The 15149-nt window shown below is 35.9% G+C and overlaps 1 protein-coding gene across 1 annotated transcript in view; it reads right to left on the minus strand.

The window, feature by feature from the left end:
• Window positions 1-15149, minus strand: part of AKAP9 (A kinase (PRKA) anchor protein 9) — a 153800-nt gene that overhangs the window by 106597 nt on the left and 32054 nt on the right. The window contains exons 8-11 of the mRNA XM_010839819.1: window positions 9716-12094; window positions 6141-6354; window positions 3998-4074; window positions 1327-1465 (exon numbers count right to left, since the gene is read on the minus strand). Coding sequence (XP_010838121.1) covers window positions 1327-1465; window positions 3998-4074; window positions 6141-6354; window positions 9716-12094 — 2809 coding nt within the window. The remainder of the gene's footprint in view (window positions 1-1326; window positions 1466-3997; window positions 4075-6140; window positions 6355-9715; window positions 12095-15149) is intronic.

Raw genomic sequence — 15149 nt, forward strand, 5'->3', positions numbered from 1 at the left:
TGAGGTTATTGATATTTCTCCTGGCAATCTTGATTCCAGCTTGTGCTTCTTCCAGCCCAGAGTTTCTCATGATGGACTCTGCATATAAGTTAAATAAGCAGGGTGACAATATACAGCCTTGGCGTATTCCTTTTCCTATTTGGAACCAGTCTGTTGTTCCATGTCCAGTTCTAACTGCTGCTTCTTGACCTGCACACAGATTTCTCAGGAGGCAGGTCAGGTGGTCTGGTATTCCCAACTCTTTCAGAATTTTCTACAGTTTGTTGTATTCCACACAGTCAAAGGATTTGGTGGTCAATGAAGCAGCAATTTTTGTGGTCAATGAAGCAGCAATTTTTCTGGAACTCTCTTGCTTTTTCTATGATCTAACAGATGTTGGCAATTTGATTTCTGGTTCCTCTGCCTTTTCTAAATCCAGCTTGAACATCTGGAAGTTCTCGGTTCATGCAGCGTTGAAGCTTGGCTTGGAGAATTTTGAGCATTACTTTGCTAGCATGTGAGATGAGTGCAATTGTGTGGTAGTTTGAACATTCTTTGGCATTGCCTTTCTTTGGCACCGGAATGAAAACTGACCTTTTCCAGTCCTATAGGCTAATGCTGAGTTTTCCAAATTTGCTGACATATTGAGTGTAGCACTTTCACAGCATCATCTTTTAGGATTTGAAATAGCTCAACTGGAATGCCATCACCTCCACTAGCTTTGCTGGTAGTGATGTTTCCTAAGGTCCACTTGACTTGGCATTCCAGGATGTCTGCTATAGGTGAGTGATCACACGATCGTGGTTATCTCGGTCATTAGATTTTTTTTGTACAGTTCTTCTGTGTATTCTTGCCACCTCTTCTTAATATCTTCTGCTTCTGTTAGGTCCATACCATTTCAATACCAAAAAGTTAACTGAGATTGCAAGTTGTAAAAATGAACTAATATAGGATTCCTACTAATAAAGATAACTGAATGTCTTCTTATTCTTTTTATAAAAGTAAACCCCTGACATAAACTTATTCAACAAATACAATGACTTTTAAAGGTTTGGATCTATGGTATAAAATTAAGAATTATAGTGAGGAAAAGATGGAAATAGAGGAACAGAGGATAAAGAGACAAGAAAATTTGTAGACAGCTTCGGTTTTCTTTTTATCACAATTACTGCACTGTAAAACTAAAAATGTGCATTACAGGTAAGATTTCATGAACCTGAAAAAAGATGCTAAGATAAACTCAAATCAGCCAAGTGATTAAATCAGGAATTAACTGAAATAGTTTACCATCGATTCATTGAAGAAAATTAAATACTCTGTTCAACAATGCAGTAAAGCCTTTATTACCTTGGACTTCACATCTATAATCTTGCAATACCAGTTCTTGATTTTCAGAACTGTGAACACCAGAAGTCTCTTTCTCTTCTCCATTTACTTCACATTTTAAAGCAGGAGTATAATGTTCACCATGGACATTGCAAAAAGTCTGCCGACAATAAAATTAGGTATTTTATGGAATTAAAGTTTTGATTTCTGCCTCTAGAGATTATTAAACATTATTTCCTATATGCAAAACACAGTCAAAAAATGTCGCAGGAAAAATCAGTAAGAAAACACTTCCAAGTACCAAATCAATCTGCAAAAGAATAAACAAATCTAAATCTTTCTCTCTCCACATGCAAGACATGAATTCTTCTCACATCAGGAAAATATGACAGCCTTCATTATAATATATATCAAATATATATGTCTAAACTATAATATTTTTATTTATTTCTAATAATGAATATATCCTGTACTTTACCACTTTCTAGTATGGATTCTATACAGATATTCCCTCTGTAATGTCAACTACCCATGAAAAAAGTGAAAAGATGAGGGCAAAAGTTCAAAAATGATGACTACAAAGTAGTGTATAAATTCTATAGAAATTATAATATATAAAGTAGGAGATCACATTCACAGACTTTAACACAAGAGAATACTATTCATGGTTTATACACAGAAGAAAATAAAAACTATTTGACATATTATTCTGGTTTTTCTCCTGAGCAATGGACAATTCTATCATTACTTATAAACAACATACATCACATGATCATCTGACAAGCCTAAACAAGTTTCTAAGTAAGTTTCACCTTTGCACCTCATGCAATTGGAAGTAACAATCAACAACTTCTAGACCTAACCAATTTGTTTACTGTTGCTATTTCTTGAGATTTGCCTAAAAGTGAAACTTTACTATTAATTGACTTTATTAAATTTCCAACATAGTTTCTAAGGTAGAATTTTATCATAAATTGATTCAGGTTGGTAGAAACCTGAATGATCAGCCAATTTACAAATAAAGCAAAAGACTCAGAAAGATGAAGTAACTAGTCCATAGTAACATCAATGATTAGGGACAAAATCAGATTCATGATGAACTGCAAGGGACCTCTCCATTACAACAAGCTGATTTATGTTTCAACTTGAGATTAGGGGTCAGGTAAAGACATTACCAGAAGAAAAAAATACATAAAGTCCGTTTATAAATGAACTACTATGACTTTGGAGAAGGAAACGGCAGCCCACTCCATTATTCTTGCCTGGAGAATTCCATGGACAGAGGAGCCTGGTGGCTACAGTCCATGGGGTCACAGAGAGTCAGACACGACTGAGTGACTAACACACACACACACACACACTACAACTTGGGCCACTTTATATTTACAGACCATCAACAGTGGATATGAAAAGGCAATGCCTGAACCTGTCAGCAGAGTGGAGGCCCTTAGTGTGGATATTCCTGACTTTCTTTTGTGTTTTTGAATACTGTTTCTGAACTATTCCATAGGTAATTAGAACCAGTAAGGCAGCTCTACCTTCCCAACTACTATCACGCTCCCCACCCCTTCAAATTATAAATACGCTGGCTGAGATGGAAAGCTGTGACAAGCTTAGGCATGTATGTTAAATTTTGAAATATTTCAAATATGCAGAAAAAAGTTCATCTATTACCTAGCTATAATAAATACTAATAAATATTGTCATATTATATCCATATTTTTAAAAAATTGAATATTACACACAGATTTGAAGATTTCTGAGTTAAGTACTGCTTATCTATTTCATTCACCTCTCTGTCCAGAGGTGAGTATCTAACATGCGTGTTTTTATACTTTTTCCTTTTGAGATTTACTGATGTAACAAAGACACTCTTGCAATGAACATATCTGGCTGTGCACACATGTGAATCTAAGTAGAAGTAAAAGTTGGACTGTGTGACGTACATCAACTCAACAATACACCTTGACAATCTGCTTCTCAAGGTGGTACACTCCCACCAGGGGTACAGAAGTTCTGTTTCACCTGATCTTCACAAATACGATTATAGTTGGTATGCTTAGTTTTTAGATTTGGCAATCTACAGTGTGAAATACTGTCTCACTAGTCATGTGCAAGACCCCCAGCTAAGTCATCACATTCATTCAACCGCCAAAGTGGGCAGGAGTGGGAAACAGACCCACTTACGGCTCTATTGCTGTGTTTTAAAAATTGGGCAGCTCTTCTGTAGAATCAACTACTGAGACAATTCACCTACATTTCTTTTGTTTCAAACTGATTGTCAGGAAAACATTTAAATACTTATTTTAAACTTAAAAACTCAGGAATATTTTCTAAATACAGTTCTGAAGTAAGACTGTTCAGTTCAATTCAGTCGCTCAGTCATGTCCGACTCTTTGAGACCCCATGAACCACAGCACGCCAGGCCTCCCTGTCCATCACCAATTCCCGGAGTCCACCCAAACCCATGTCCATGGAGTTGGTGATGCCATCCAACCATCTCATCCTCTGTTGTCCCCTTCTCCTCCTGCCCTCAATCTTTCCCAGCATCAGGGTCTTTTCAAATGAGTCAGCTCTCCACATCAGTAAGATTGTAGGGAAAAGTAATTTGGATGATTCTGCTAAATCAAAATAGTAGTAACTTAAAATTTAGCATTTCTTGTCTAAAAGCACTTTTTAACTAATGGCTTACCTGTGTAAAATGAGCACATTCTTCAGATACTGCCTTGTGAAGTTTTCCAATAAGCATTTGTAAAGGCTTCACTTCACCTAACAGAAGAGGTAGTGCATTAAAAACGTTCAATTTACATGTTTAGAAACTATTTTCATATTTTACTTACATCAACTGGAAGCTTCCTGGGAATAAGATTAGTTTTAAGTTCTGTATTTCTTTCAATGTTATTTTGTACTGCTCAGTGTTAACTGTATAAGATAATTTGTAGGATTTTCAACTTATATCCTACAATATGGTACAAAGTACTGATGTACAATGTTTTTGTCCTACAATCCAATAAAGAGCTGTATCACACAGCATAACCCACCTGAGCCACCAGGGAAGCTGGTCTACATACATTCACCCATATAAAACTGAAACAAAATGTCACACATATTTATTCTTTCTACACCCTATGCACTCCAATATTTTCTGTTCTACTCTATTATTAAAAAAAAAAAAATAAAGCTGGTCATTACTCACTGAACTAACTTCATCACCCATTAATGGACCCACTAATTAACTTGTAGTGCAAAAAACTACAGATTCTATCTGAAAAGGATACCGATACAAACAACTTATGCTTAAAATTTTATTCAATTCAAACCCAAAGAACTCCTTTTTCCTGAAGTGAAAAAGGATTATATTCTTACTTAAGCCACGCTTTAAACTCTACTGTTCAAAAGAACAATTCCAAACTTAGGAACCACCTCATTTATAAAGGTAGATCTGTCAAGAATGGAGACCTAAAGATACCTTGAACAGAGAAAGTCTAATTAATAACTGAATAATTATTAAAGATAAAAGTTAACCGTGACTAGTCTTCCACTTAAGCTTCCTTCAATATTGTTGCTGACACAGTGCCGTCTTTTTGCTCACTCTACAGACTTCCAACAAGTCTCATCCTTGTCCTTGGCCTCAAATGATCTCTTGACTTACAAATCTTTATCTTGAACTTAAACTTGCCCCTTAGGTTTCAGCCTTTTTTCCATTGCATACTAGGTATCGCTTTTTTCAAAGTCATCAAGTATTTTTAACTCAATGTTCCAAGCTAAATACACTATTTTTCCCACAAATCTACTCCTCATGACTGGAGTCACCATCAATCCAATTACTCAAACGAGACACTTAGGGATCATTCTCAATTCCTCCCCCTTACTGCTAATATTACCTGCAGATTACAACCCACCTCTTTAACTCAAACTTTTCTTCCAATGACATTTTAGATCAACATCTTAATGTTAACAGAATAACTGCCAAAGCTGCTTAACTGGTCTTTCCATCACTTATCAGTTCAGTTCAGTTGCTCAGTCGTGCCCAACTCTTTGTGACCCCATGGACTGCAGCACACCAGGCTTCCCTGACCATTACCAACTCCCAGAGTTTACTCAAACTCATGTCCATTGAGTCTATCACTTATCACCTCCCTTAATTTGCTCCAGTGATTTCATCTTAAAATAAAAATCTTACTATGTGGATTCATTTTGATATATGGCAAAACCAATACAATATTGTAAAGTTAAAAAATAAAATAAAATGAAAAAAAAAATCTTACTATGTTCCTCTATTTGAAATCCTGCCTTAGGTCTTACAACCAACAGCATAAAGAGTAAACATGTTTCAGTCAGGGTATACGAAACCTTTTCTGATCAAGGTTCTGACAATCTTTATCCCTCACTACTTTTGCACACGCCTTGAACTTTCAATTCTCCAAAATGGATGTCATTTCTCACATCTCTAAATTTAAGACTCAAGATACTTTCCTAAAATTCCAACCTCCCTACTCCTGCCTACTGCCTCACTCTTCCAGGAAGTACTAGACTTTTCTCTTCTCTGTTCCTTCTGTTTATTCTTCCATTATAGAAAATTTCCTATTGTTTTCTAAGAGTTTATTTTATATTGCTTTTCCACAGGACTGTTGATTTCTTGGGGAAAATAATTCAGTGATTTTTAAACTTCTCAAGCACTTACACGAACAGTCTATGACTGTATGAACAAATGAGTCTAGGACTGGGAACTCCCAGTCATGTTCTTCCATGGGGTCTAAGTCAAGAACAGAATCATGAAGTGGCAGGCTCTAAGTGATACTTACTTACTTAGAATTTTGTTAGAAACCATTTACCTGTTTCTTGTGTCTTTATATTCTGTAGCTCTAGCTGGTGTATTTTCTGAAGTTCCTTGATCTTTTCCTCTTGAGCAGAAATAAGCTCCTGTTTAAGACTGCAAAGAGCTTTATCTTTTTCATTTTCCATGTATTCGCGAACCTGATCCACATGAGTTGAATAGACCAGAGACAGGCATATACGCTGGGCTTCCATCTGGAGCCTTAAATCATTCTTAAAGTGAATTAATGCGCAGGTTAGAATAATTTAAAATGACTAATCAAATAATTTAACTTATTTTTGGATATACCCATTATGGGGTGGGGGGAATACATGATATTATAAACTATAATTGAGTGAGAAAATAATTAAATTAAACGTCACTTTTCTTACATGAAATTATTTTCTCACTCAATCTGTTGCACTGACCTAGGAAAATAGTACAACTTTCTCAAGGAAAATAACACAATATTTTCATCACTTCATGGTAAAGTTTGATATTTGGTAAAGTTAGGATGGCCTGATCTTTCATTTTTGTTCAAAAACAACATTTTTAAACAAATATGGGCTTCGCTGGTGGCTCAGCTGGTAAAGAATCCACCTGCAATGTGGGAGACCTGGGTTCGATTCCTGGGTTGGGAAAACCCCCTGGAGAAGGCAACAGCTACCCACTCTAGTATTCTGGCCTGGAGAGTCCATGGGGTCGCAAAGAGTCAGACATGACTGAGCGACTTTTAACGAACAAATATAGAGAAATGCAAATAATAATGAAATAAACATTTATGTACACATATCACAAAGTAATAAAATAAAATCATTTCATCTTTTTTATTCATTTCTCTCCTCCCTATTATTTTGGTTTAGAAATAAAATATAGATAAAATTTAATCTATCATGTTCCCATTCTTCCTTCCCCAGAGGCCACCAAATTATAAATCTGATCATCAATTTGCTGCAAAGCCAGTTCACTTCTTACACTCTCATTTCTTAATCCATCTATAAACAGTGCATATATTTTACATTTTTAAGAATTTACATAAATGGTGCAAAATGGCCTTTATTTTGCAAATTAGTCTTCTCATTCAATATGCCTCTGAGATCTTTCCATGTAGATACACATAAATTTATTTTAACTTGGTGCTGTATATATGAATATTACAATTTGTTCATTTCCTTTTTGGAGATCAAATGGATTATTTCAAATTTTAGATATATCAAAAAATGCTGCAATAAATTTTTATATATATGCCCTTGTACATATATGATAATGTTTCTCTAGTGCACATGTGTGCTAAGTCACATCAGTCATATCTGACTCTTTGCAATCCTACGGACTGTAGCCTGCCAGGCTCCTCTGTCCACGGGATTCTTCAGGCAAGAATACTGGAGTGGGTTACTATGTCCTCTTCAAGGGGATCTTCTTGACTCAGGGTTCAAATCCGTGTCTCTTGTCTCCTGCATTGGCAGGCGGGTTCTTTACCACTAGCATCACCTTGGAAGCCCTTCTCGATTGTAGTGATTCTCAAAACTGTAGCCCAAATCAAAACCACCTGGATGATTTAAAACAGATTTCTGGGCCCCTACCCCTGAGCTTCTCCTTCGAGAGGCCTGGTGTGAGCCCTAGAATTTGAATTTTAACCTGTTTTCAAGTGATGCTGCCACTGCTGGTTACAGACCACACTTACTGCCAGCAGAAATGTAAATGCTACATGGTAGACCATGTATATTGTATCAATATTAGATTTTAACAAAATTTTTTATGCAATTACACAATTTTACACTGATATAGTTAATAATGTAGGTGAATACTCATCTCCCCACATCCTCATCACACTTCTTATTGTGAACCTTATCTTGTCAAACTGATAGGTATAAAATGCTATTTCACTGTTATATCAATTTATAACATTGAAAGCATCTTTTCATGTTTATTAGCCAATTAGCAGAAGTATTTCTGTGGCTGCAGTATTATTTCTAAGCGCATTGAGATTGCTCTTTGGTGTTACTGATGTGTAAACTGTTGCTCAATTTCTTCATGAGCCTCCTTCCATAAACACACACCTCACTGCGCTCCCCATCACTAAGGGGGTTTGTCTTGGCAGTGACGTGTGCGTCAGGGACAGCTTTTGCGTTTGTCTCTGTTTACTTTACAGAAGTTAACATCAAGGAGATGGTATCTAAATGTCACTGAAAGTGTCTTCAGTTAGAAAAAAATAATCATTTTAGTGAGAAAAATCTGACCATTTTGACAACTTCAAATTTGGGTCCTCTCCTAGTAATGCCTTTAAAAAAATTTTTAAATGATCTTGGCTTTTTTAGGAGTGATAAAATTAAACCTAATTATGATTTTGAAAACAATTTCAGATATTTAACAAAGTATTAACAGATATGTAATTAGAACTTAGCTATTTAGGTTATTAAAATGTAAAATTTGATATAAGATCATAAATATGAGCACATTTATTAAGAAGTAGAAAGAAAAAACTTTCCAAGGGCTTCCTACTATATAGAGAATAAAATTTCAGCTTCTTACAAAGTCTGTAAGGCTCTCCAAGATCTGGTCTTTTCCTTCTTCAAACTCTTTTTCTTCCACTCTCTTTCCCTCAAACTCAGCCGAACAGGTCTTTATTCTGTCCCTTACACTCACCTCTGCCATCGCAGTTGCTCTCATTTCCCTGTGGTAGACTCCTCACTGTCATCAGACAGCAGTTCAAATGCCAATTCCTCCTAGACCCCTTTCCTGACCACCCTATTTAATGACTACCCACCATTCTCTATCACATAATCTCTCTTATTTTCTTTATAAAACATCACTATTTCTTAACTCTTCTACTCACTTCATTTACTATCTGCCTCCCTCACTAAAATATACGCTGTCTGAGAGCTGAACCAATTCTTACTCTTGTTCACCACTGTAGTCCTACCTGGCAAGAGTCTACAAATACTTGTTTAGAAATGAAGAAACACACATAAAGCTCTAGTTAGCACCATTATACAATGTGCCCAGTGGGATCTTCCTGCTATTTCTAATTTCAGTGTCTATCAAATATAAATTGTCAGCAGTGATCTAGTATTACTCATTATATGTATTCTTTAATTGTATTTAGAATTAATATTTTTTTCCCCTTTAGGTATAACAAGACTCTGAGAAAACTAGGATTTAAATCAATATCTTTTTATCAGGGAAATAAGAGTTTCATAACTACTGAACAACTACATGAAGTACTAAAAAGTTTAAGAGTTAATTTTCAGTTAACCTTGAAAACACCAATACAAAAGGAGACTCTGAAACCAATCTTTGGAATTGCAACAAAATATTACAAAATAATTATTTTAATGCTCTGACTCTCAACAAAGTTATTTAAACTTGCTTTTTCAAAGAAAATGTGTTCTATTTCCTGAGCAGATTAACTAACAGAGAGGTAACACGGTTTAACAAAAAACAGAAAATAGAAATGTAAATGATAAGTTTAAGTGAGAATTACATCACAGGCTTTACTTTCATTCTTGAAAGGAGGTTAATTTATGTTGTATGAAGATGAAAACTTTCAGTATGAAATGTACACTTTAGTGTATACACATTAAGTAAACATACCTGTTCTGATTTAAGTGCACTGAGCTCCTGCTGAAGTTTATCGTTTTCACCTGGATCAGTAATCCCAAGTGATGATTCATTTGTCACTGACGGCAAGTGAGCAGAAAACTGTTCTTGTTTGCTTTCTTTTTCCAGAGTCATATTTTCAAAAGGAATTTTATTTACCTCCATTATTTTTGATTCTTTACCAAAATCTTTATTTATTTTAGGAACTGACCCTCCAGGATCCCTGCTTGTTGAAACTCCATCTTTCAAAGAGCTTAAATGGACATCATGCACATTTACATTTTCTGTCCTACTGTGGTCAATTATGATTTCTAGCTCTCTACATCTCAATAAAACTTGCTCTTTATCTTGCTTTAAAGATTTAACTTCTTCCGTTAGAAAACTTATCTCGTCACATTTCTGTTTTAATTGCTCAGAAAGATCAGACAGTCTCTCTGACAGCTCTAACTTTTCTCGCTTGGTTACCTCAAGTTTTTCCATAAGTTCTGTTGTATCTTTCTCGACAACCTCACCAATTTCCAGTGGTTCTGCTGTAAAAGTCTTGTCATCATCAAAGACTGAACTTTTCAGTTTCACTATACTTGGGTTTATTCTTTGCAAATGATGAAGCTCTTCACTTAGTGCTTTAAGCTTACTTTTATACTCTATTTCTTGCTTATTTTTACTGTCTTCCAAATCGCTTTTTACCTTGAGAAGACAAGCATAATCCTCCTGTAATTCCTGATAGTTAACTTCAAAATTTTTTTCAGCAAATGAAAAAGTGTTCCTTTGCTTTTCAATCTCTTCAGTAAGCTGAATACATTGTTTTTTGAGGTCCTCATTTTCCTCTGTAAGTATTTCTATCTCTTTTTGCCAGCGACAGTCTTTGGATTGGGACTTAGTGGAGTCTATGAAAGTTAATCTTTCTTCTTCGTTAACAGGAGTATGTATTTTCAACGTGTCTTCAAGGGCCTTCTTTTCATCTTTAAGAATGCTATTCTCTGCTTCAAGTTGTGCAAATTTTTCTTGAAAGTCATCCTCTTTTTCCTTCATTTGTTTCTCCAATAATTCAGTTTTAAGTTGTAATTCTTGAACTTCCTGTTCAAGTGTACCCTTTTCCTTTTCTTCTTGTCTGAGTATTTCTATTTCTTTTTGCAGTTCGTTGATCTGAAGGGTCATTTCTTCTGATTTTGTATTCACGAGGGACTGCTGTAAATCTTTTAGCTTTGAAATTTCCAAAATCAGTTGGTTCTGCTTAGTTATCAAATTGTCTTTTTCAAACTGCATGGTTTCTATCTTTTGACTCATTTCATTCTGTAAGCCATCTATCTGCTGTTTATAGTGAATGCCTAAGTTATCTTTAAGCTTTTCAATATTTATTCGATGTTCAATTTCCAAATCTTCCTTCAGTTTGGAAAGTTCTTCCTCATGACTAAACAGGAGCTGTGTCCTCAGCCTCTCCAGCTCAGCTTCCTGTGATTCAGCCATTCTGTCCAATACAGCATTCTTTTCTCTTTCTAACATTTCAAGCTTTATCTTATAATTTGTAACTTCTGCTTCATGTTTTAATTCTAGTTCTTTCCTGGCTTCAGAAGCAGAAACAATCTCAGCTTTCAAATCTTCCACTGTACTGAGGGACTTGTATGCTTCATTGAGTTTACCTTCTTGCTCAGTTATTGTCTGTCTAGCCCTCTGAATTTGGTCCCTTGAAAAGCTCAGTTCTTCAAAAAGGTCTTCCAGCTGTCTCTGGAGAGCAGACTTTTCTCCTGAAATCACTCCTATTTCTTCCTTGAGTTTTTCCTTTTGAGAGTTAGTATCTTGCAATTTTATATTCAGTTCATTTATTGCCATATTCATTAACTTTATTTGATCTTCATTGACTGTAACACTTGGATGTGATCTTAAAGCATTCTCCAGCTCCCCCTTATGTCGTGTCCTAAGTTCATCGATCTGTGACACGTGTTGTTTTATTAGCTCTTGTTTCATCTGTACTATCTGCTGCCCATACATCTCATCCAGCTCTGCCCGGAGTTGTTCCAACTTTCTTTGTGTTTCTTGTTCCATTCTTTGTAGGATATCCGTTTCAAATTGACTGTCTTTATGATTTTTCTTCTGAAGTTCCTCAACTGTCCCCATTAATTGTTTTATTTCTTCAGAACACTGTCTTTCCTTTTGCTTGGAATTAGTCAGTTCTAATTTCATATTTTTTATCTCTTGGTTCTTCTGTACAACCTGCTCTTGTAATTCTTCCAGTAATTTATCAGCAGCTGTTACTTTATCCTTTAGGTCAATAGTTTTTTTTTCTTCTTCTATTATTTTCGTATTTAATTCTTCAATAACTGCTTCCTTTTCCTGTATTTCTTTATTTGAGTTTTCTACTTTTTTATCCTGTTCCTTTATAAAGAAAAAATGAAAACATAAAAATGGCATTTTTAGTTTCCGGTTACTTATACCCCTTAACCCCATCACCAAAAAAATTGATAGAAACTGCTTTTTACATTATTCTATAAAAAGCAACAGCTGAGCCTGCTCCTTCAATTTTCTTACGTCAATGAGACAAAGGACTTGTGTAGCCAACACTACCTATGAGCAAATATCATAGCAATGTTGGTCTTCTTGGGGGGAAGAAAGTTTTCTTGCATTGCTATGATTAAATGTTTTAATAAAAAAATTTAGTGGGATCAAAATATGTCTGAACCATTATATTTTCTTCTTTCTTATTAACTGATCAACATTCTAAATATTTGGTATTTGCAATTGCAAGAGGACTACATACGCTTTACAGCTCTAGAGATAATCCTAAAAAAAAAAATCAACGTTCCTCCCATACAGTATTTTAGTGACCTGAAGGTTTGGTGGGCAGGTGCTATGAAAAGAGTAAAACAACAAAAACAGGCTCCTAAAGGTCAGCCTTAACTTCACTCCTAAGGCGAAATGGATCAGAAGGTCAGGGATATGCCATGCTTAAGTGGCTGAATTGCAAGTGACACGCAAGACAATTACACCATTTAGAGCATATCAATTTGATTCTACATTTTGGGGGTAAACAGAAATTTGAAAGCAAGACAGATGTTTTTTACCCCTGTTCTGATTTAGGACTTTATTTTGGAACTGCAGATAAATTGAAACCCAAAACACATGCCCAGGGCATGTCCCTAATCATTCAGAGAAGTGTCACAGCATGAGACAGTCAAGTAGAAGTCCTGGAGACAAAGTTCTGTCTCTGTCATTCACTTGCCTGAGTGGTTGGGGCTGCAGTCCCAAGGACAGAAAAAACAGTAAAATTTACAGGTCTGAATATACTTAAGTAATTAAAATCACCTTCAGAAGACAAAGGCCCGGGTCAAGGGGACTTAAAGGCACCTCAAATGGATGTGTTAACTTACCTTTAAAAAAAAAAAGAATGTCAAGGCCTAGGGAAAAAGAAAGTCTGAGAGGGAAATAGTAGCAGTGCCCATGCAAGAATCGGAGAAGGCAATGGCACCCCACTCCAGTACTCTTGCCTGGAAAATCCCATGGATGAAGGAGCCTGGTAGGCTGCAGTTCATGGGGTTGCTAAGAGTCAGACACGACTGAGCGACTTCACTTTCACTTTTCACTTTCATGCATTGGAGAAGGAAATGGCAACCCACTCCAGTGTTATGCCTGGAGAATCCCAGGGAAGGGGGAGCCTGGTGGGCTGCCATCTATGGGGTCGCAGAGTCGAACACGACTGAAGTGACTTAGCAGCATGCAAGAATGGTTCAAGAAAGAGAATCAAGGTATCAGGAGACTTTGAGAGTTCTAATCCCTCTGGGAAAGTCACACCTAACCTAGAAAGCAAGGTAGGGGGCTGCTGTAAACAGAATTAAGAATTTCAGTCCAAAGGCATGGCCATTCCTACTCTGAGATGGACATATGACGTTATCATAGCCTAATCAGCTTTGGCTTGGTATCACATATCCTGTCAATGTCACATGCCTTACTGTTGATACTGAGCCTTCTGGCCTAGACTACCTTCTGGCAGTCTACTAGGCCTAAACTGCCTTTCTCGTCTTATCTCCTGGAAAGACTCATTTTCAAAGACTATTGTTTTCTAATCAAACTATTTTTTGATGCTGATAAAACATTTTTAACATGGTTCAACCTGGGTCTTTATGCATACTTCATCCTGTTTACAATGTCCTCTTATCAGTTCAGATTCATAATTTATTCACTGTTTACCAAATAAGTACTGAAGAGCTTCTGTGTGGCATATATTGCACCAATTATGAAGAAAACAAAATTCAATGAAAGGGAAGTGTTCTAATTTACAGACTTACCTCAAATATTACTTCCCTGCTAAGCCTACCCTGAATCACTTCCCTTATGAAGCCAGACCTGCCCAGAATTTTCAAAACACTTTTTACTCATACTTAGCCTTGTTTTGGGATGCCTTGTATACCACGAGTTTTAGTGAAGAAAAAAGCACATTTAAGCATCACTATCTCTTGCAAGAGCCTGATGCAAAACAAGTGTTCTATAAACATCTACATAATGATTTTTAAGTTACTTTGGTTGTAAATCATGTGCATTTTATAACTTCAATATCTTAAAATTGTACATTTCTAATTTCCCTAAGCGACAGTCTCTGGAATAAGACTACACAGATTTGAAAGCTGGCTCTACCAATGTGTTACCTGTATATCTGGGCAATTTACTTCGTCTTGCTTTGCTTTAACTTCCTCATCTGAAAAATGGGGGTGATAATAGTATTTGCCTCATAAGATTGCTGTGATGATTCAATGAGATAATATAATATGTGTAAGATGCTTTGAGGGTTTCCTGATACCAAGTAAACAAAAACAAATGATAACTAATACTTTTATTGTTATCCAAACAGTAGTCTTGTTGTGCTAATTTCTCAACATCTTGAAGAAGAACTGCCTAAATTACAAAAAATACTGTACTGTATGTTTAGTCTGTCCTCATTATTCAAGGATTCCACATGTGTGAACCTGCCTACTTGTTTAAATTTATAGATAACTCCCAAATCAATACTCAGTCATTTGTAGAAGTACACAGAATGGTAAAAAACTTGAGCTGCTGGACATTCATGATTCAAGCTAAGATGATGTCAAGCAAGATGAGCAAGGCGAGAGAACAAGGAAGGAGACCATGAGGATGGAGGTGCTAGGCAGTAGTGGAGTGTACTGTAAAAACTTCTGGCTCTGGGCTAGCCCAATAGAGTTTGAATCGCAATTAGGAGGAGGGGAAGGTGCTACCTTTAGACCAGTCACTTAACACTTTTGACTTTCATGTCTCTTTCAAGCTATAATCTACCAGAATCTTTTTAGGATTTAATATTACAATCTGTATGATATGCACAATGTTGTAAGTCAAATATACTTCAAGAAAATTAAAAAATAAAATACAGTGGAAAGGGTAAAAAAAATCTATATGATATGTATGTGTGTGTGTGTGTATATAC

This window comes from Bison bison, unplaced genomic scaffold, assembly GCF_000754665.1.
Source record: "Bison bison bison isolate TAMUID 2011002044 unplaced genomic scaffold, Bison_UMD1.0 scf7180017864134, whole genome shotgun sequence".
Taxonomy (NCBI): Eukaryota; Metazoa; Chordata; class Mammalia; order Artiodactyla; family Bovidae; genus Bison; species Bison bison.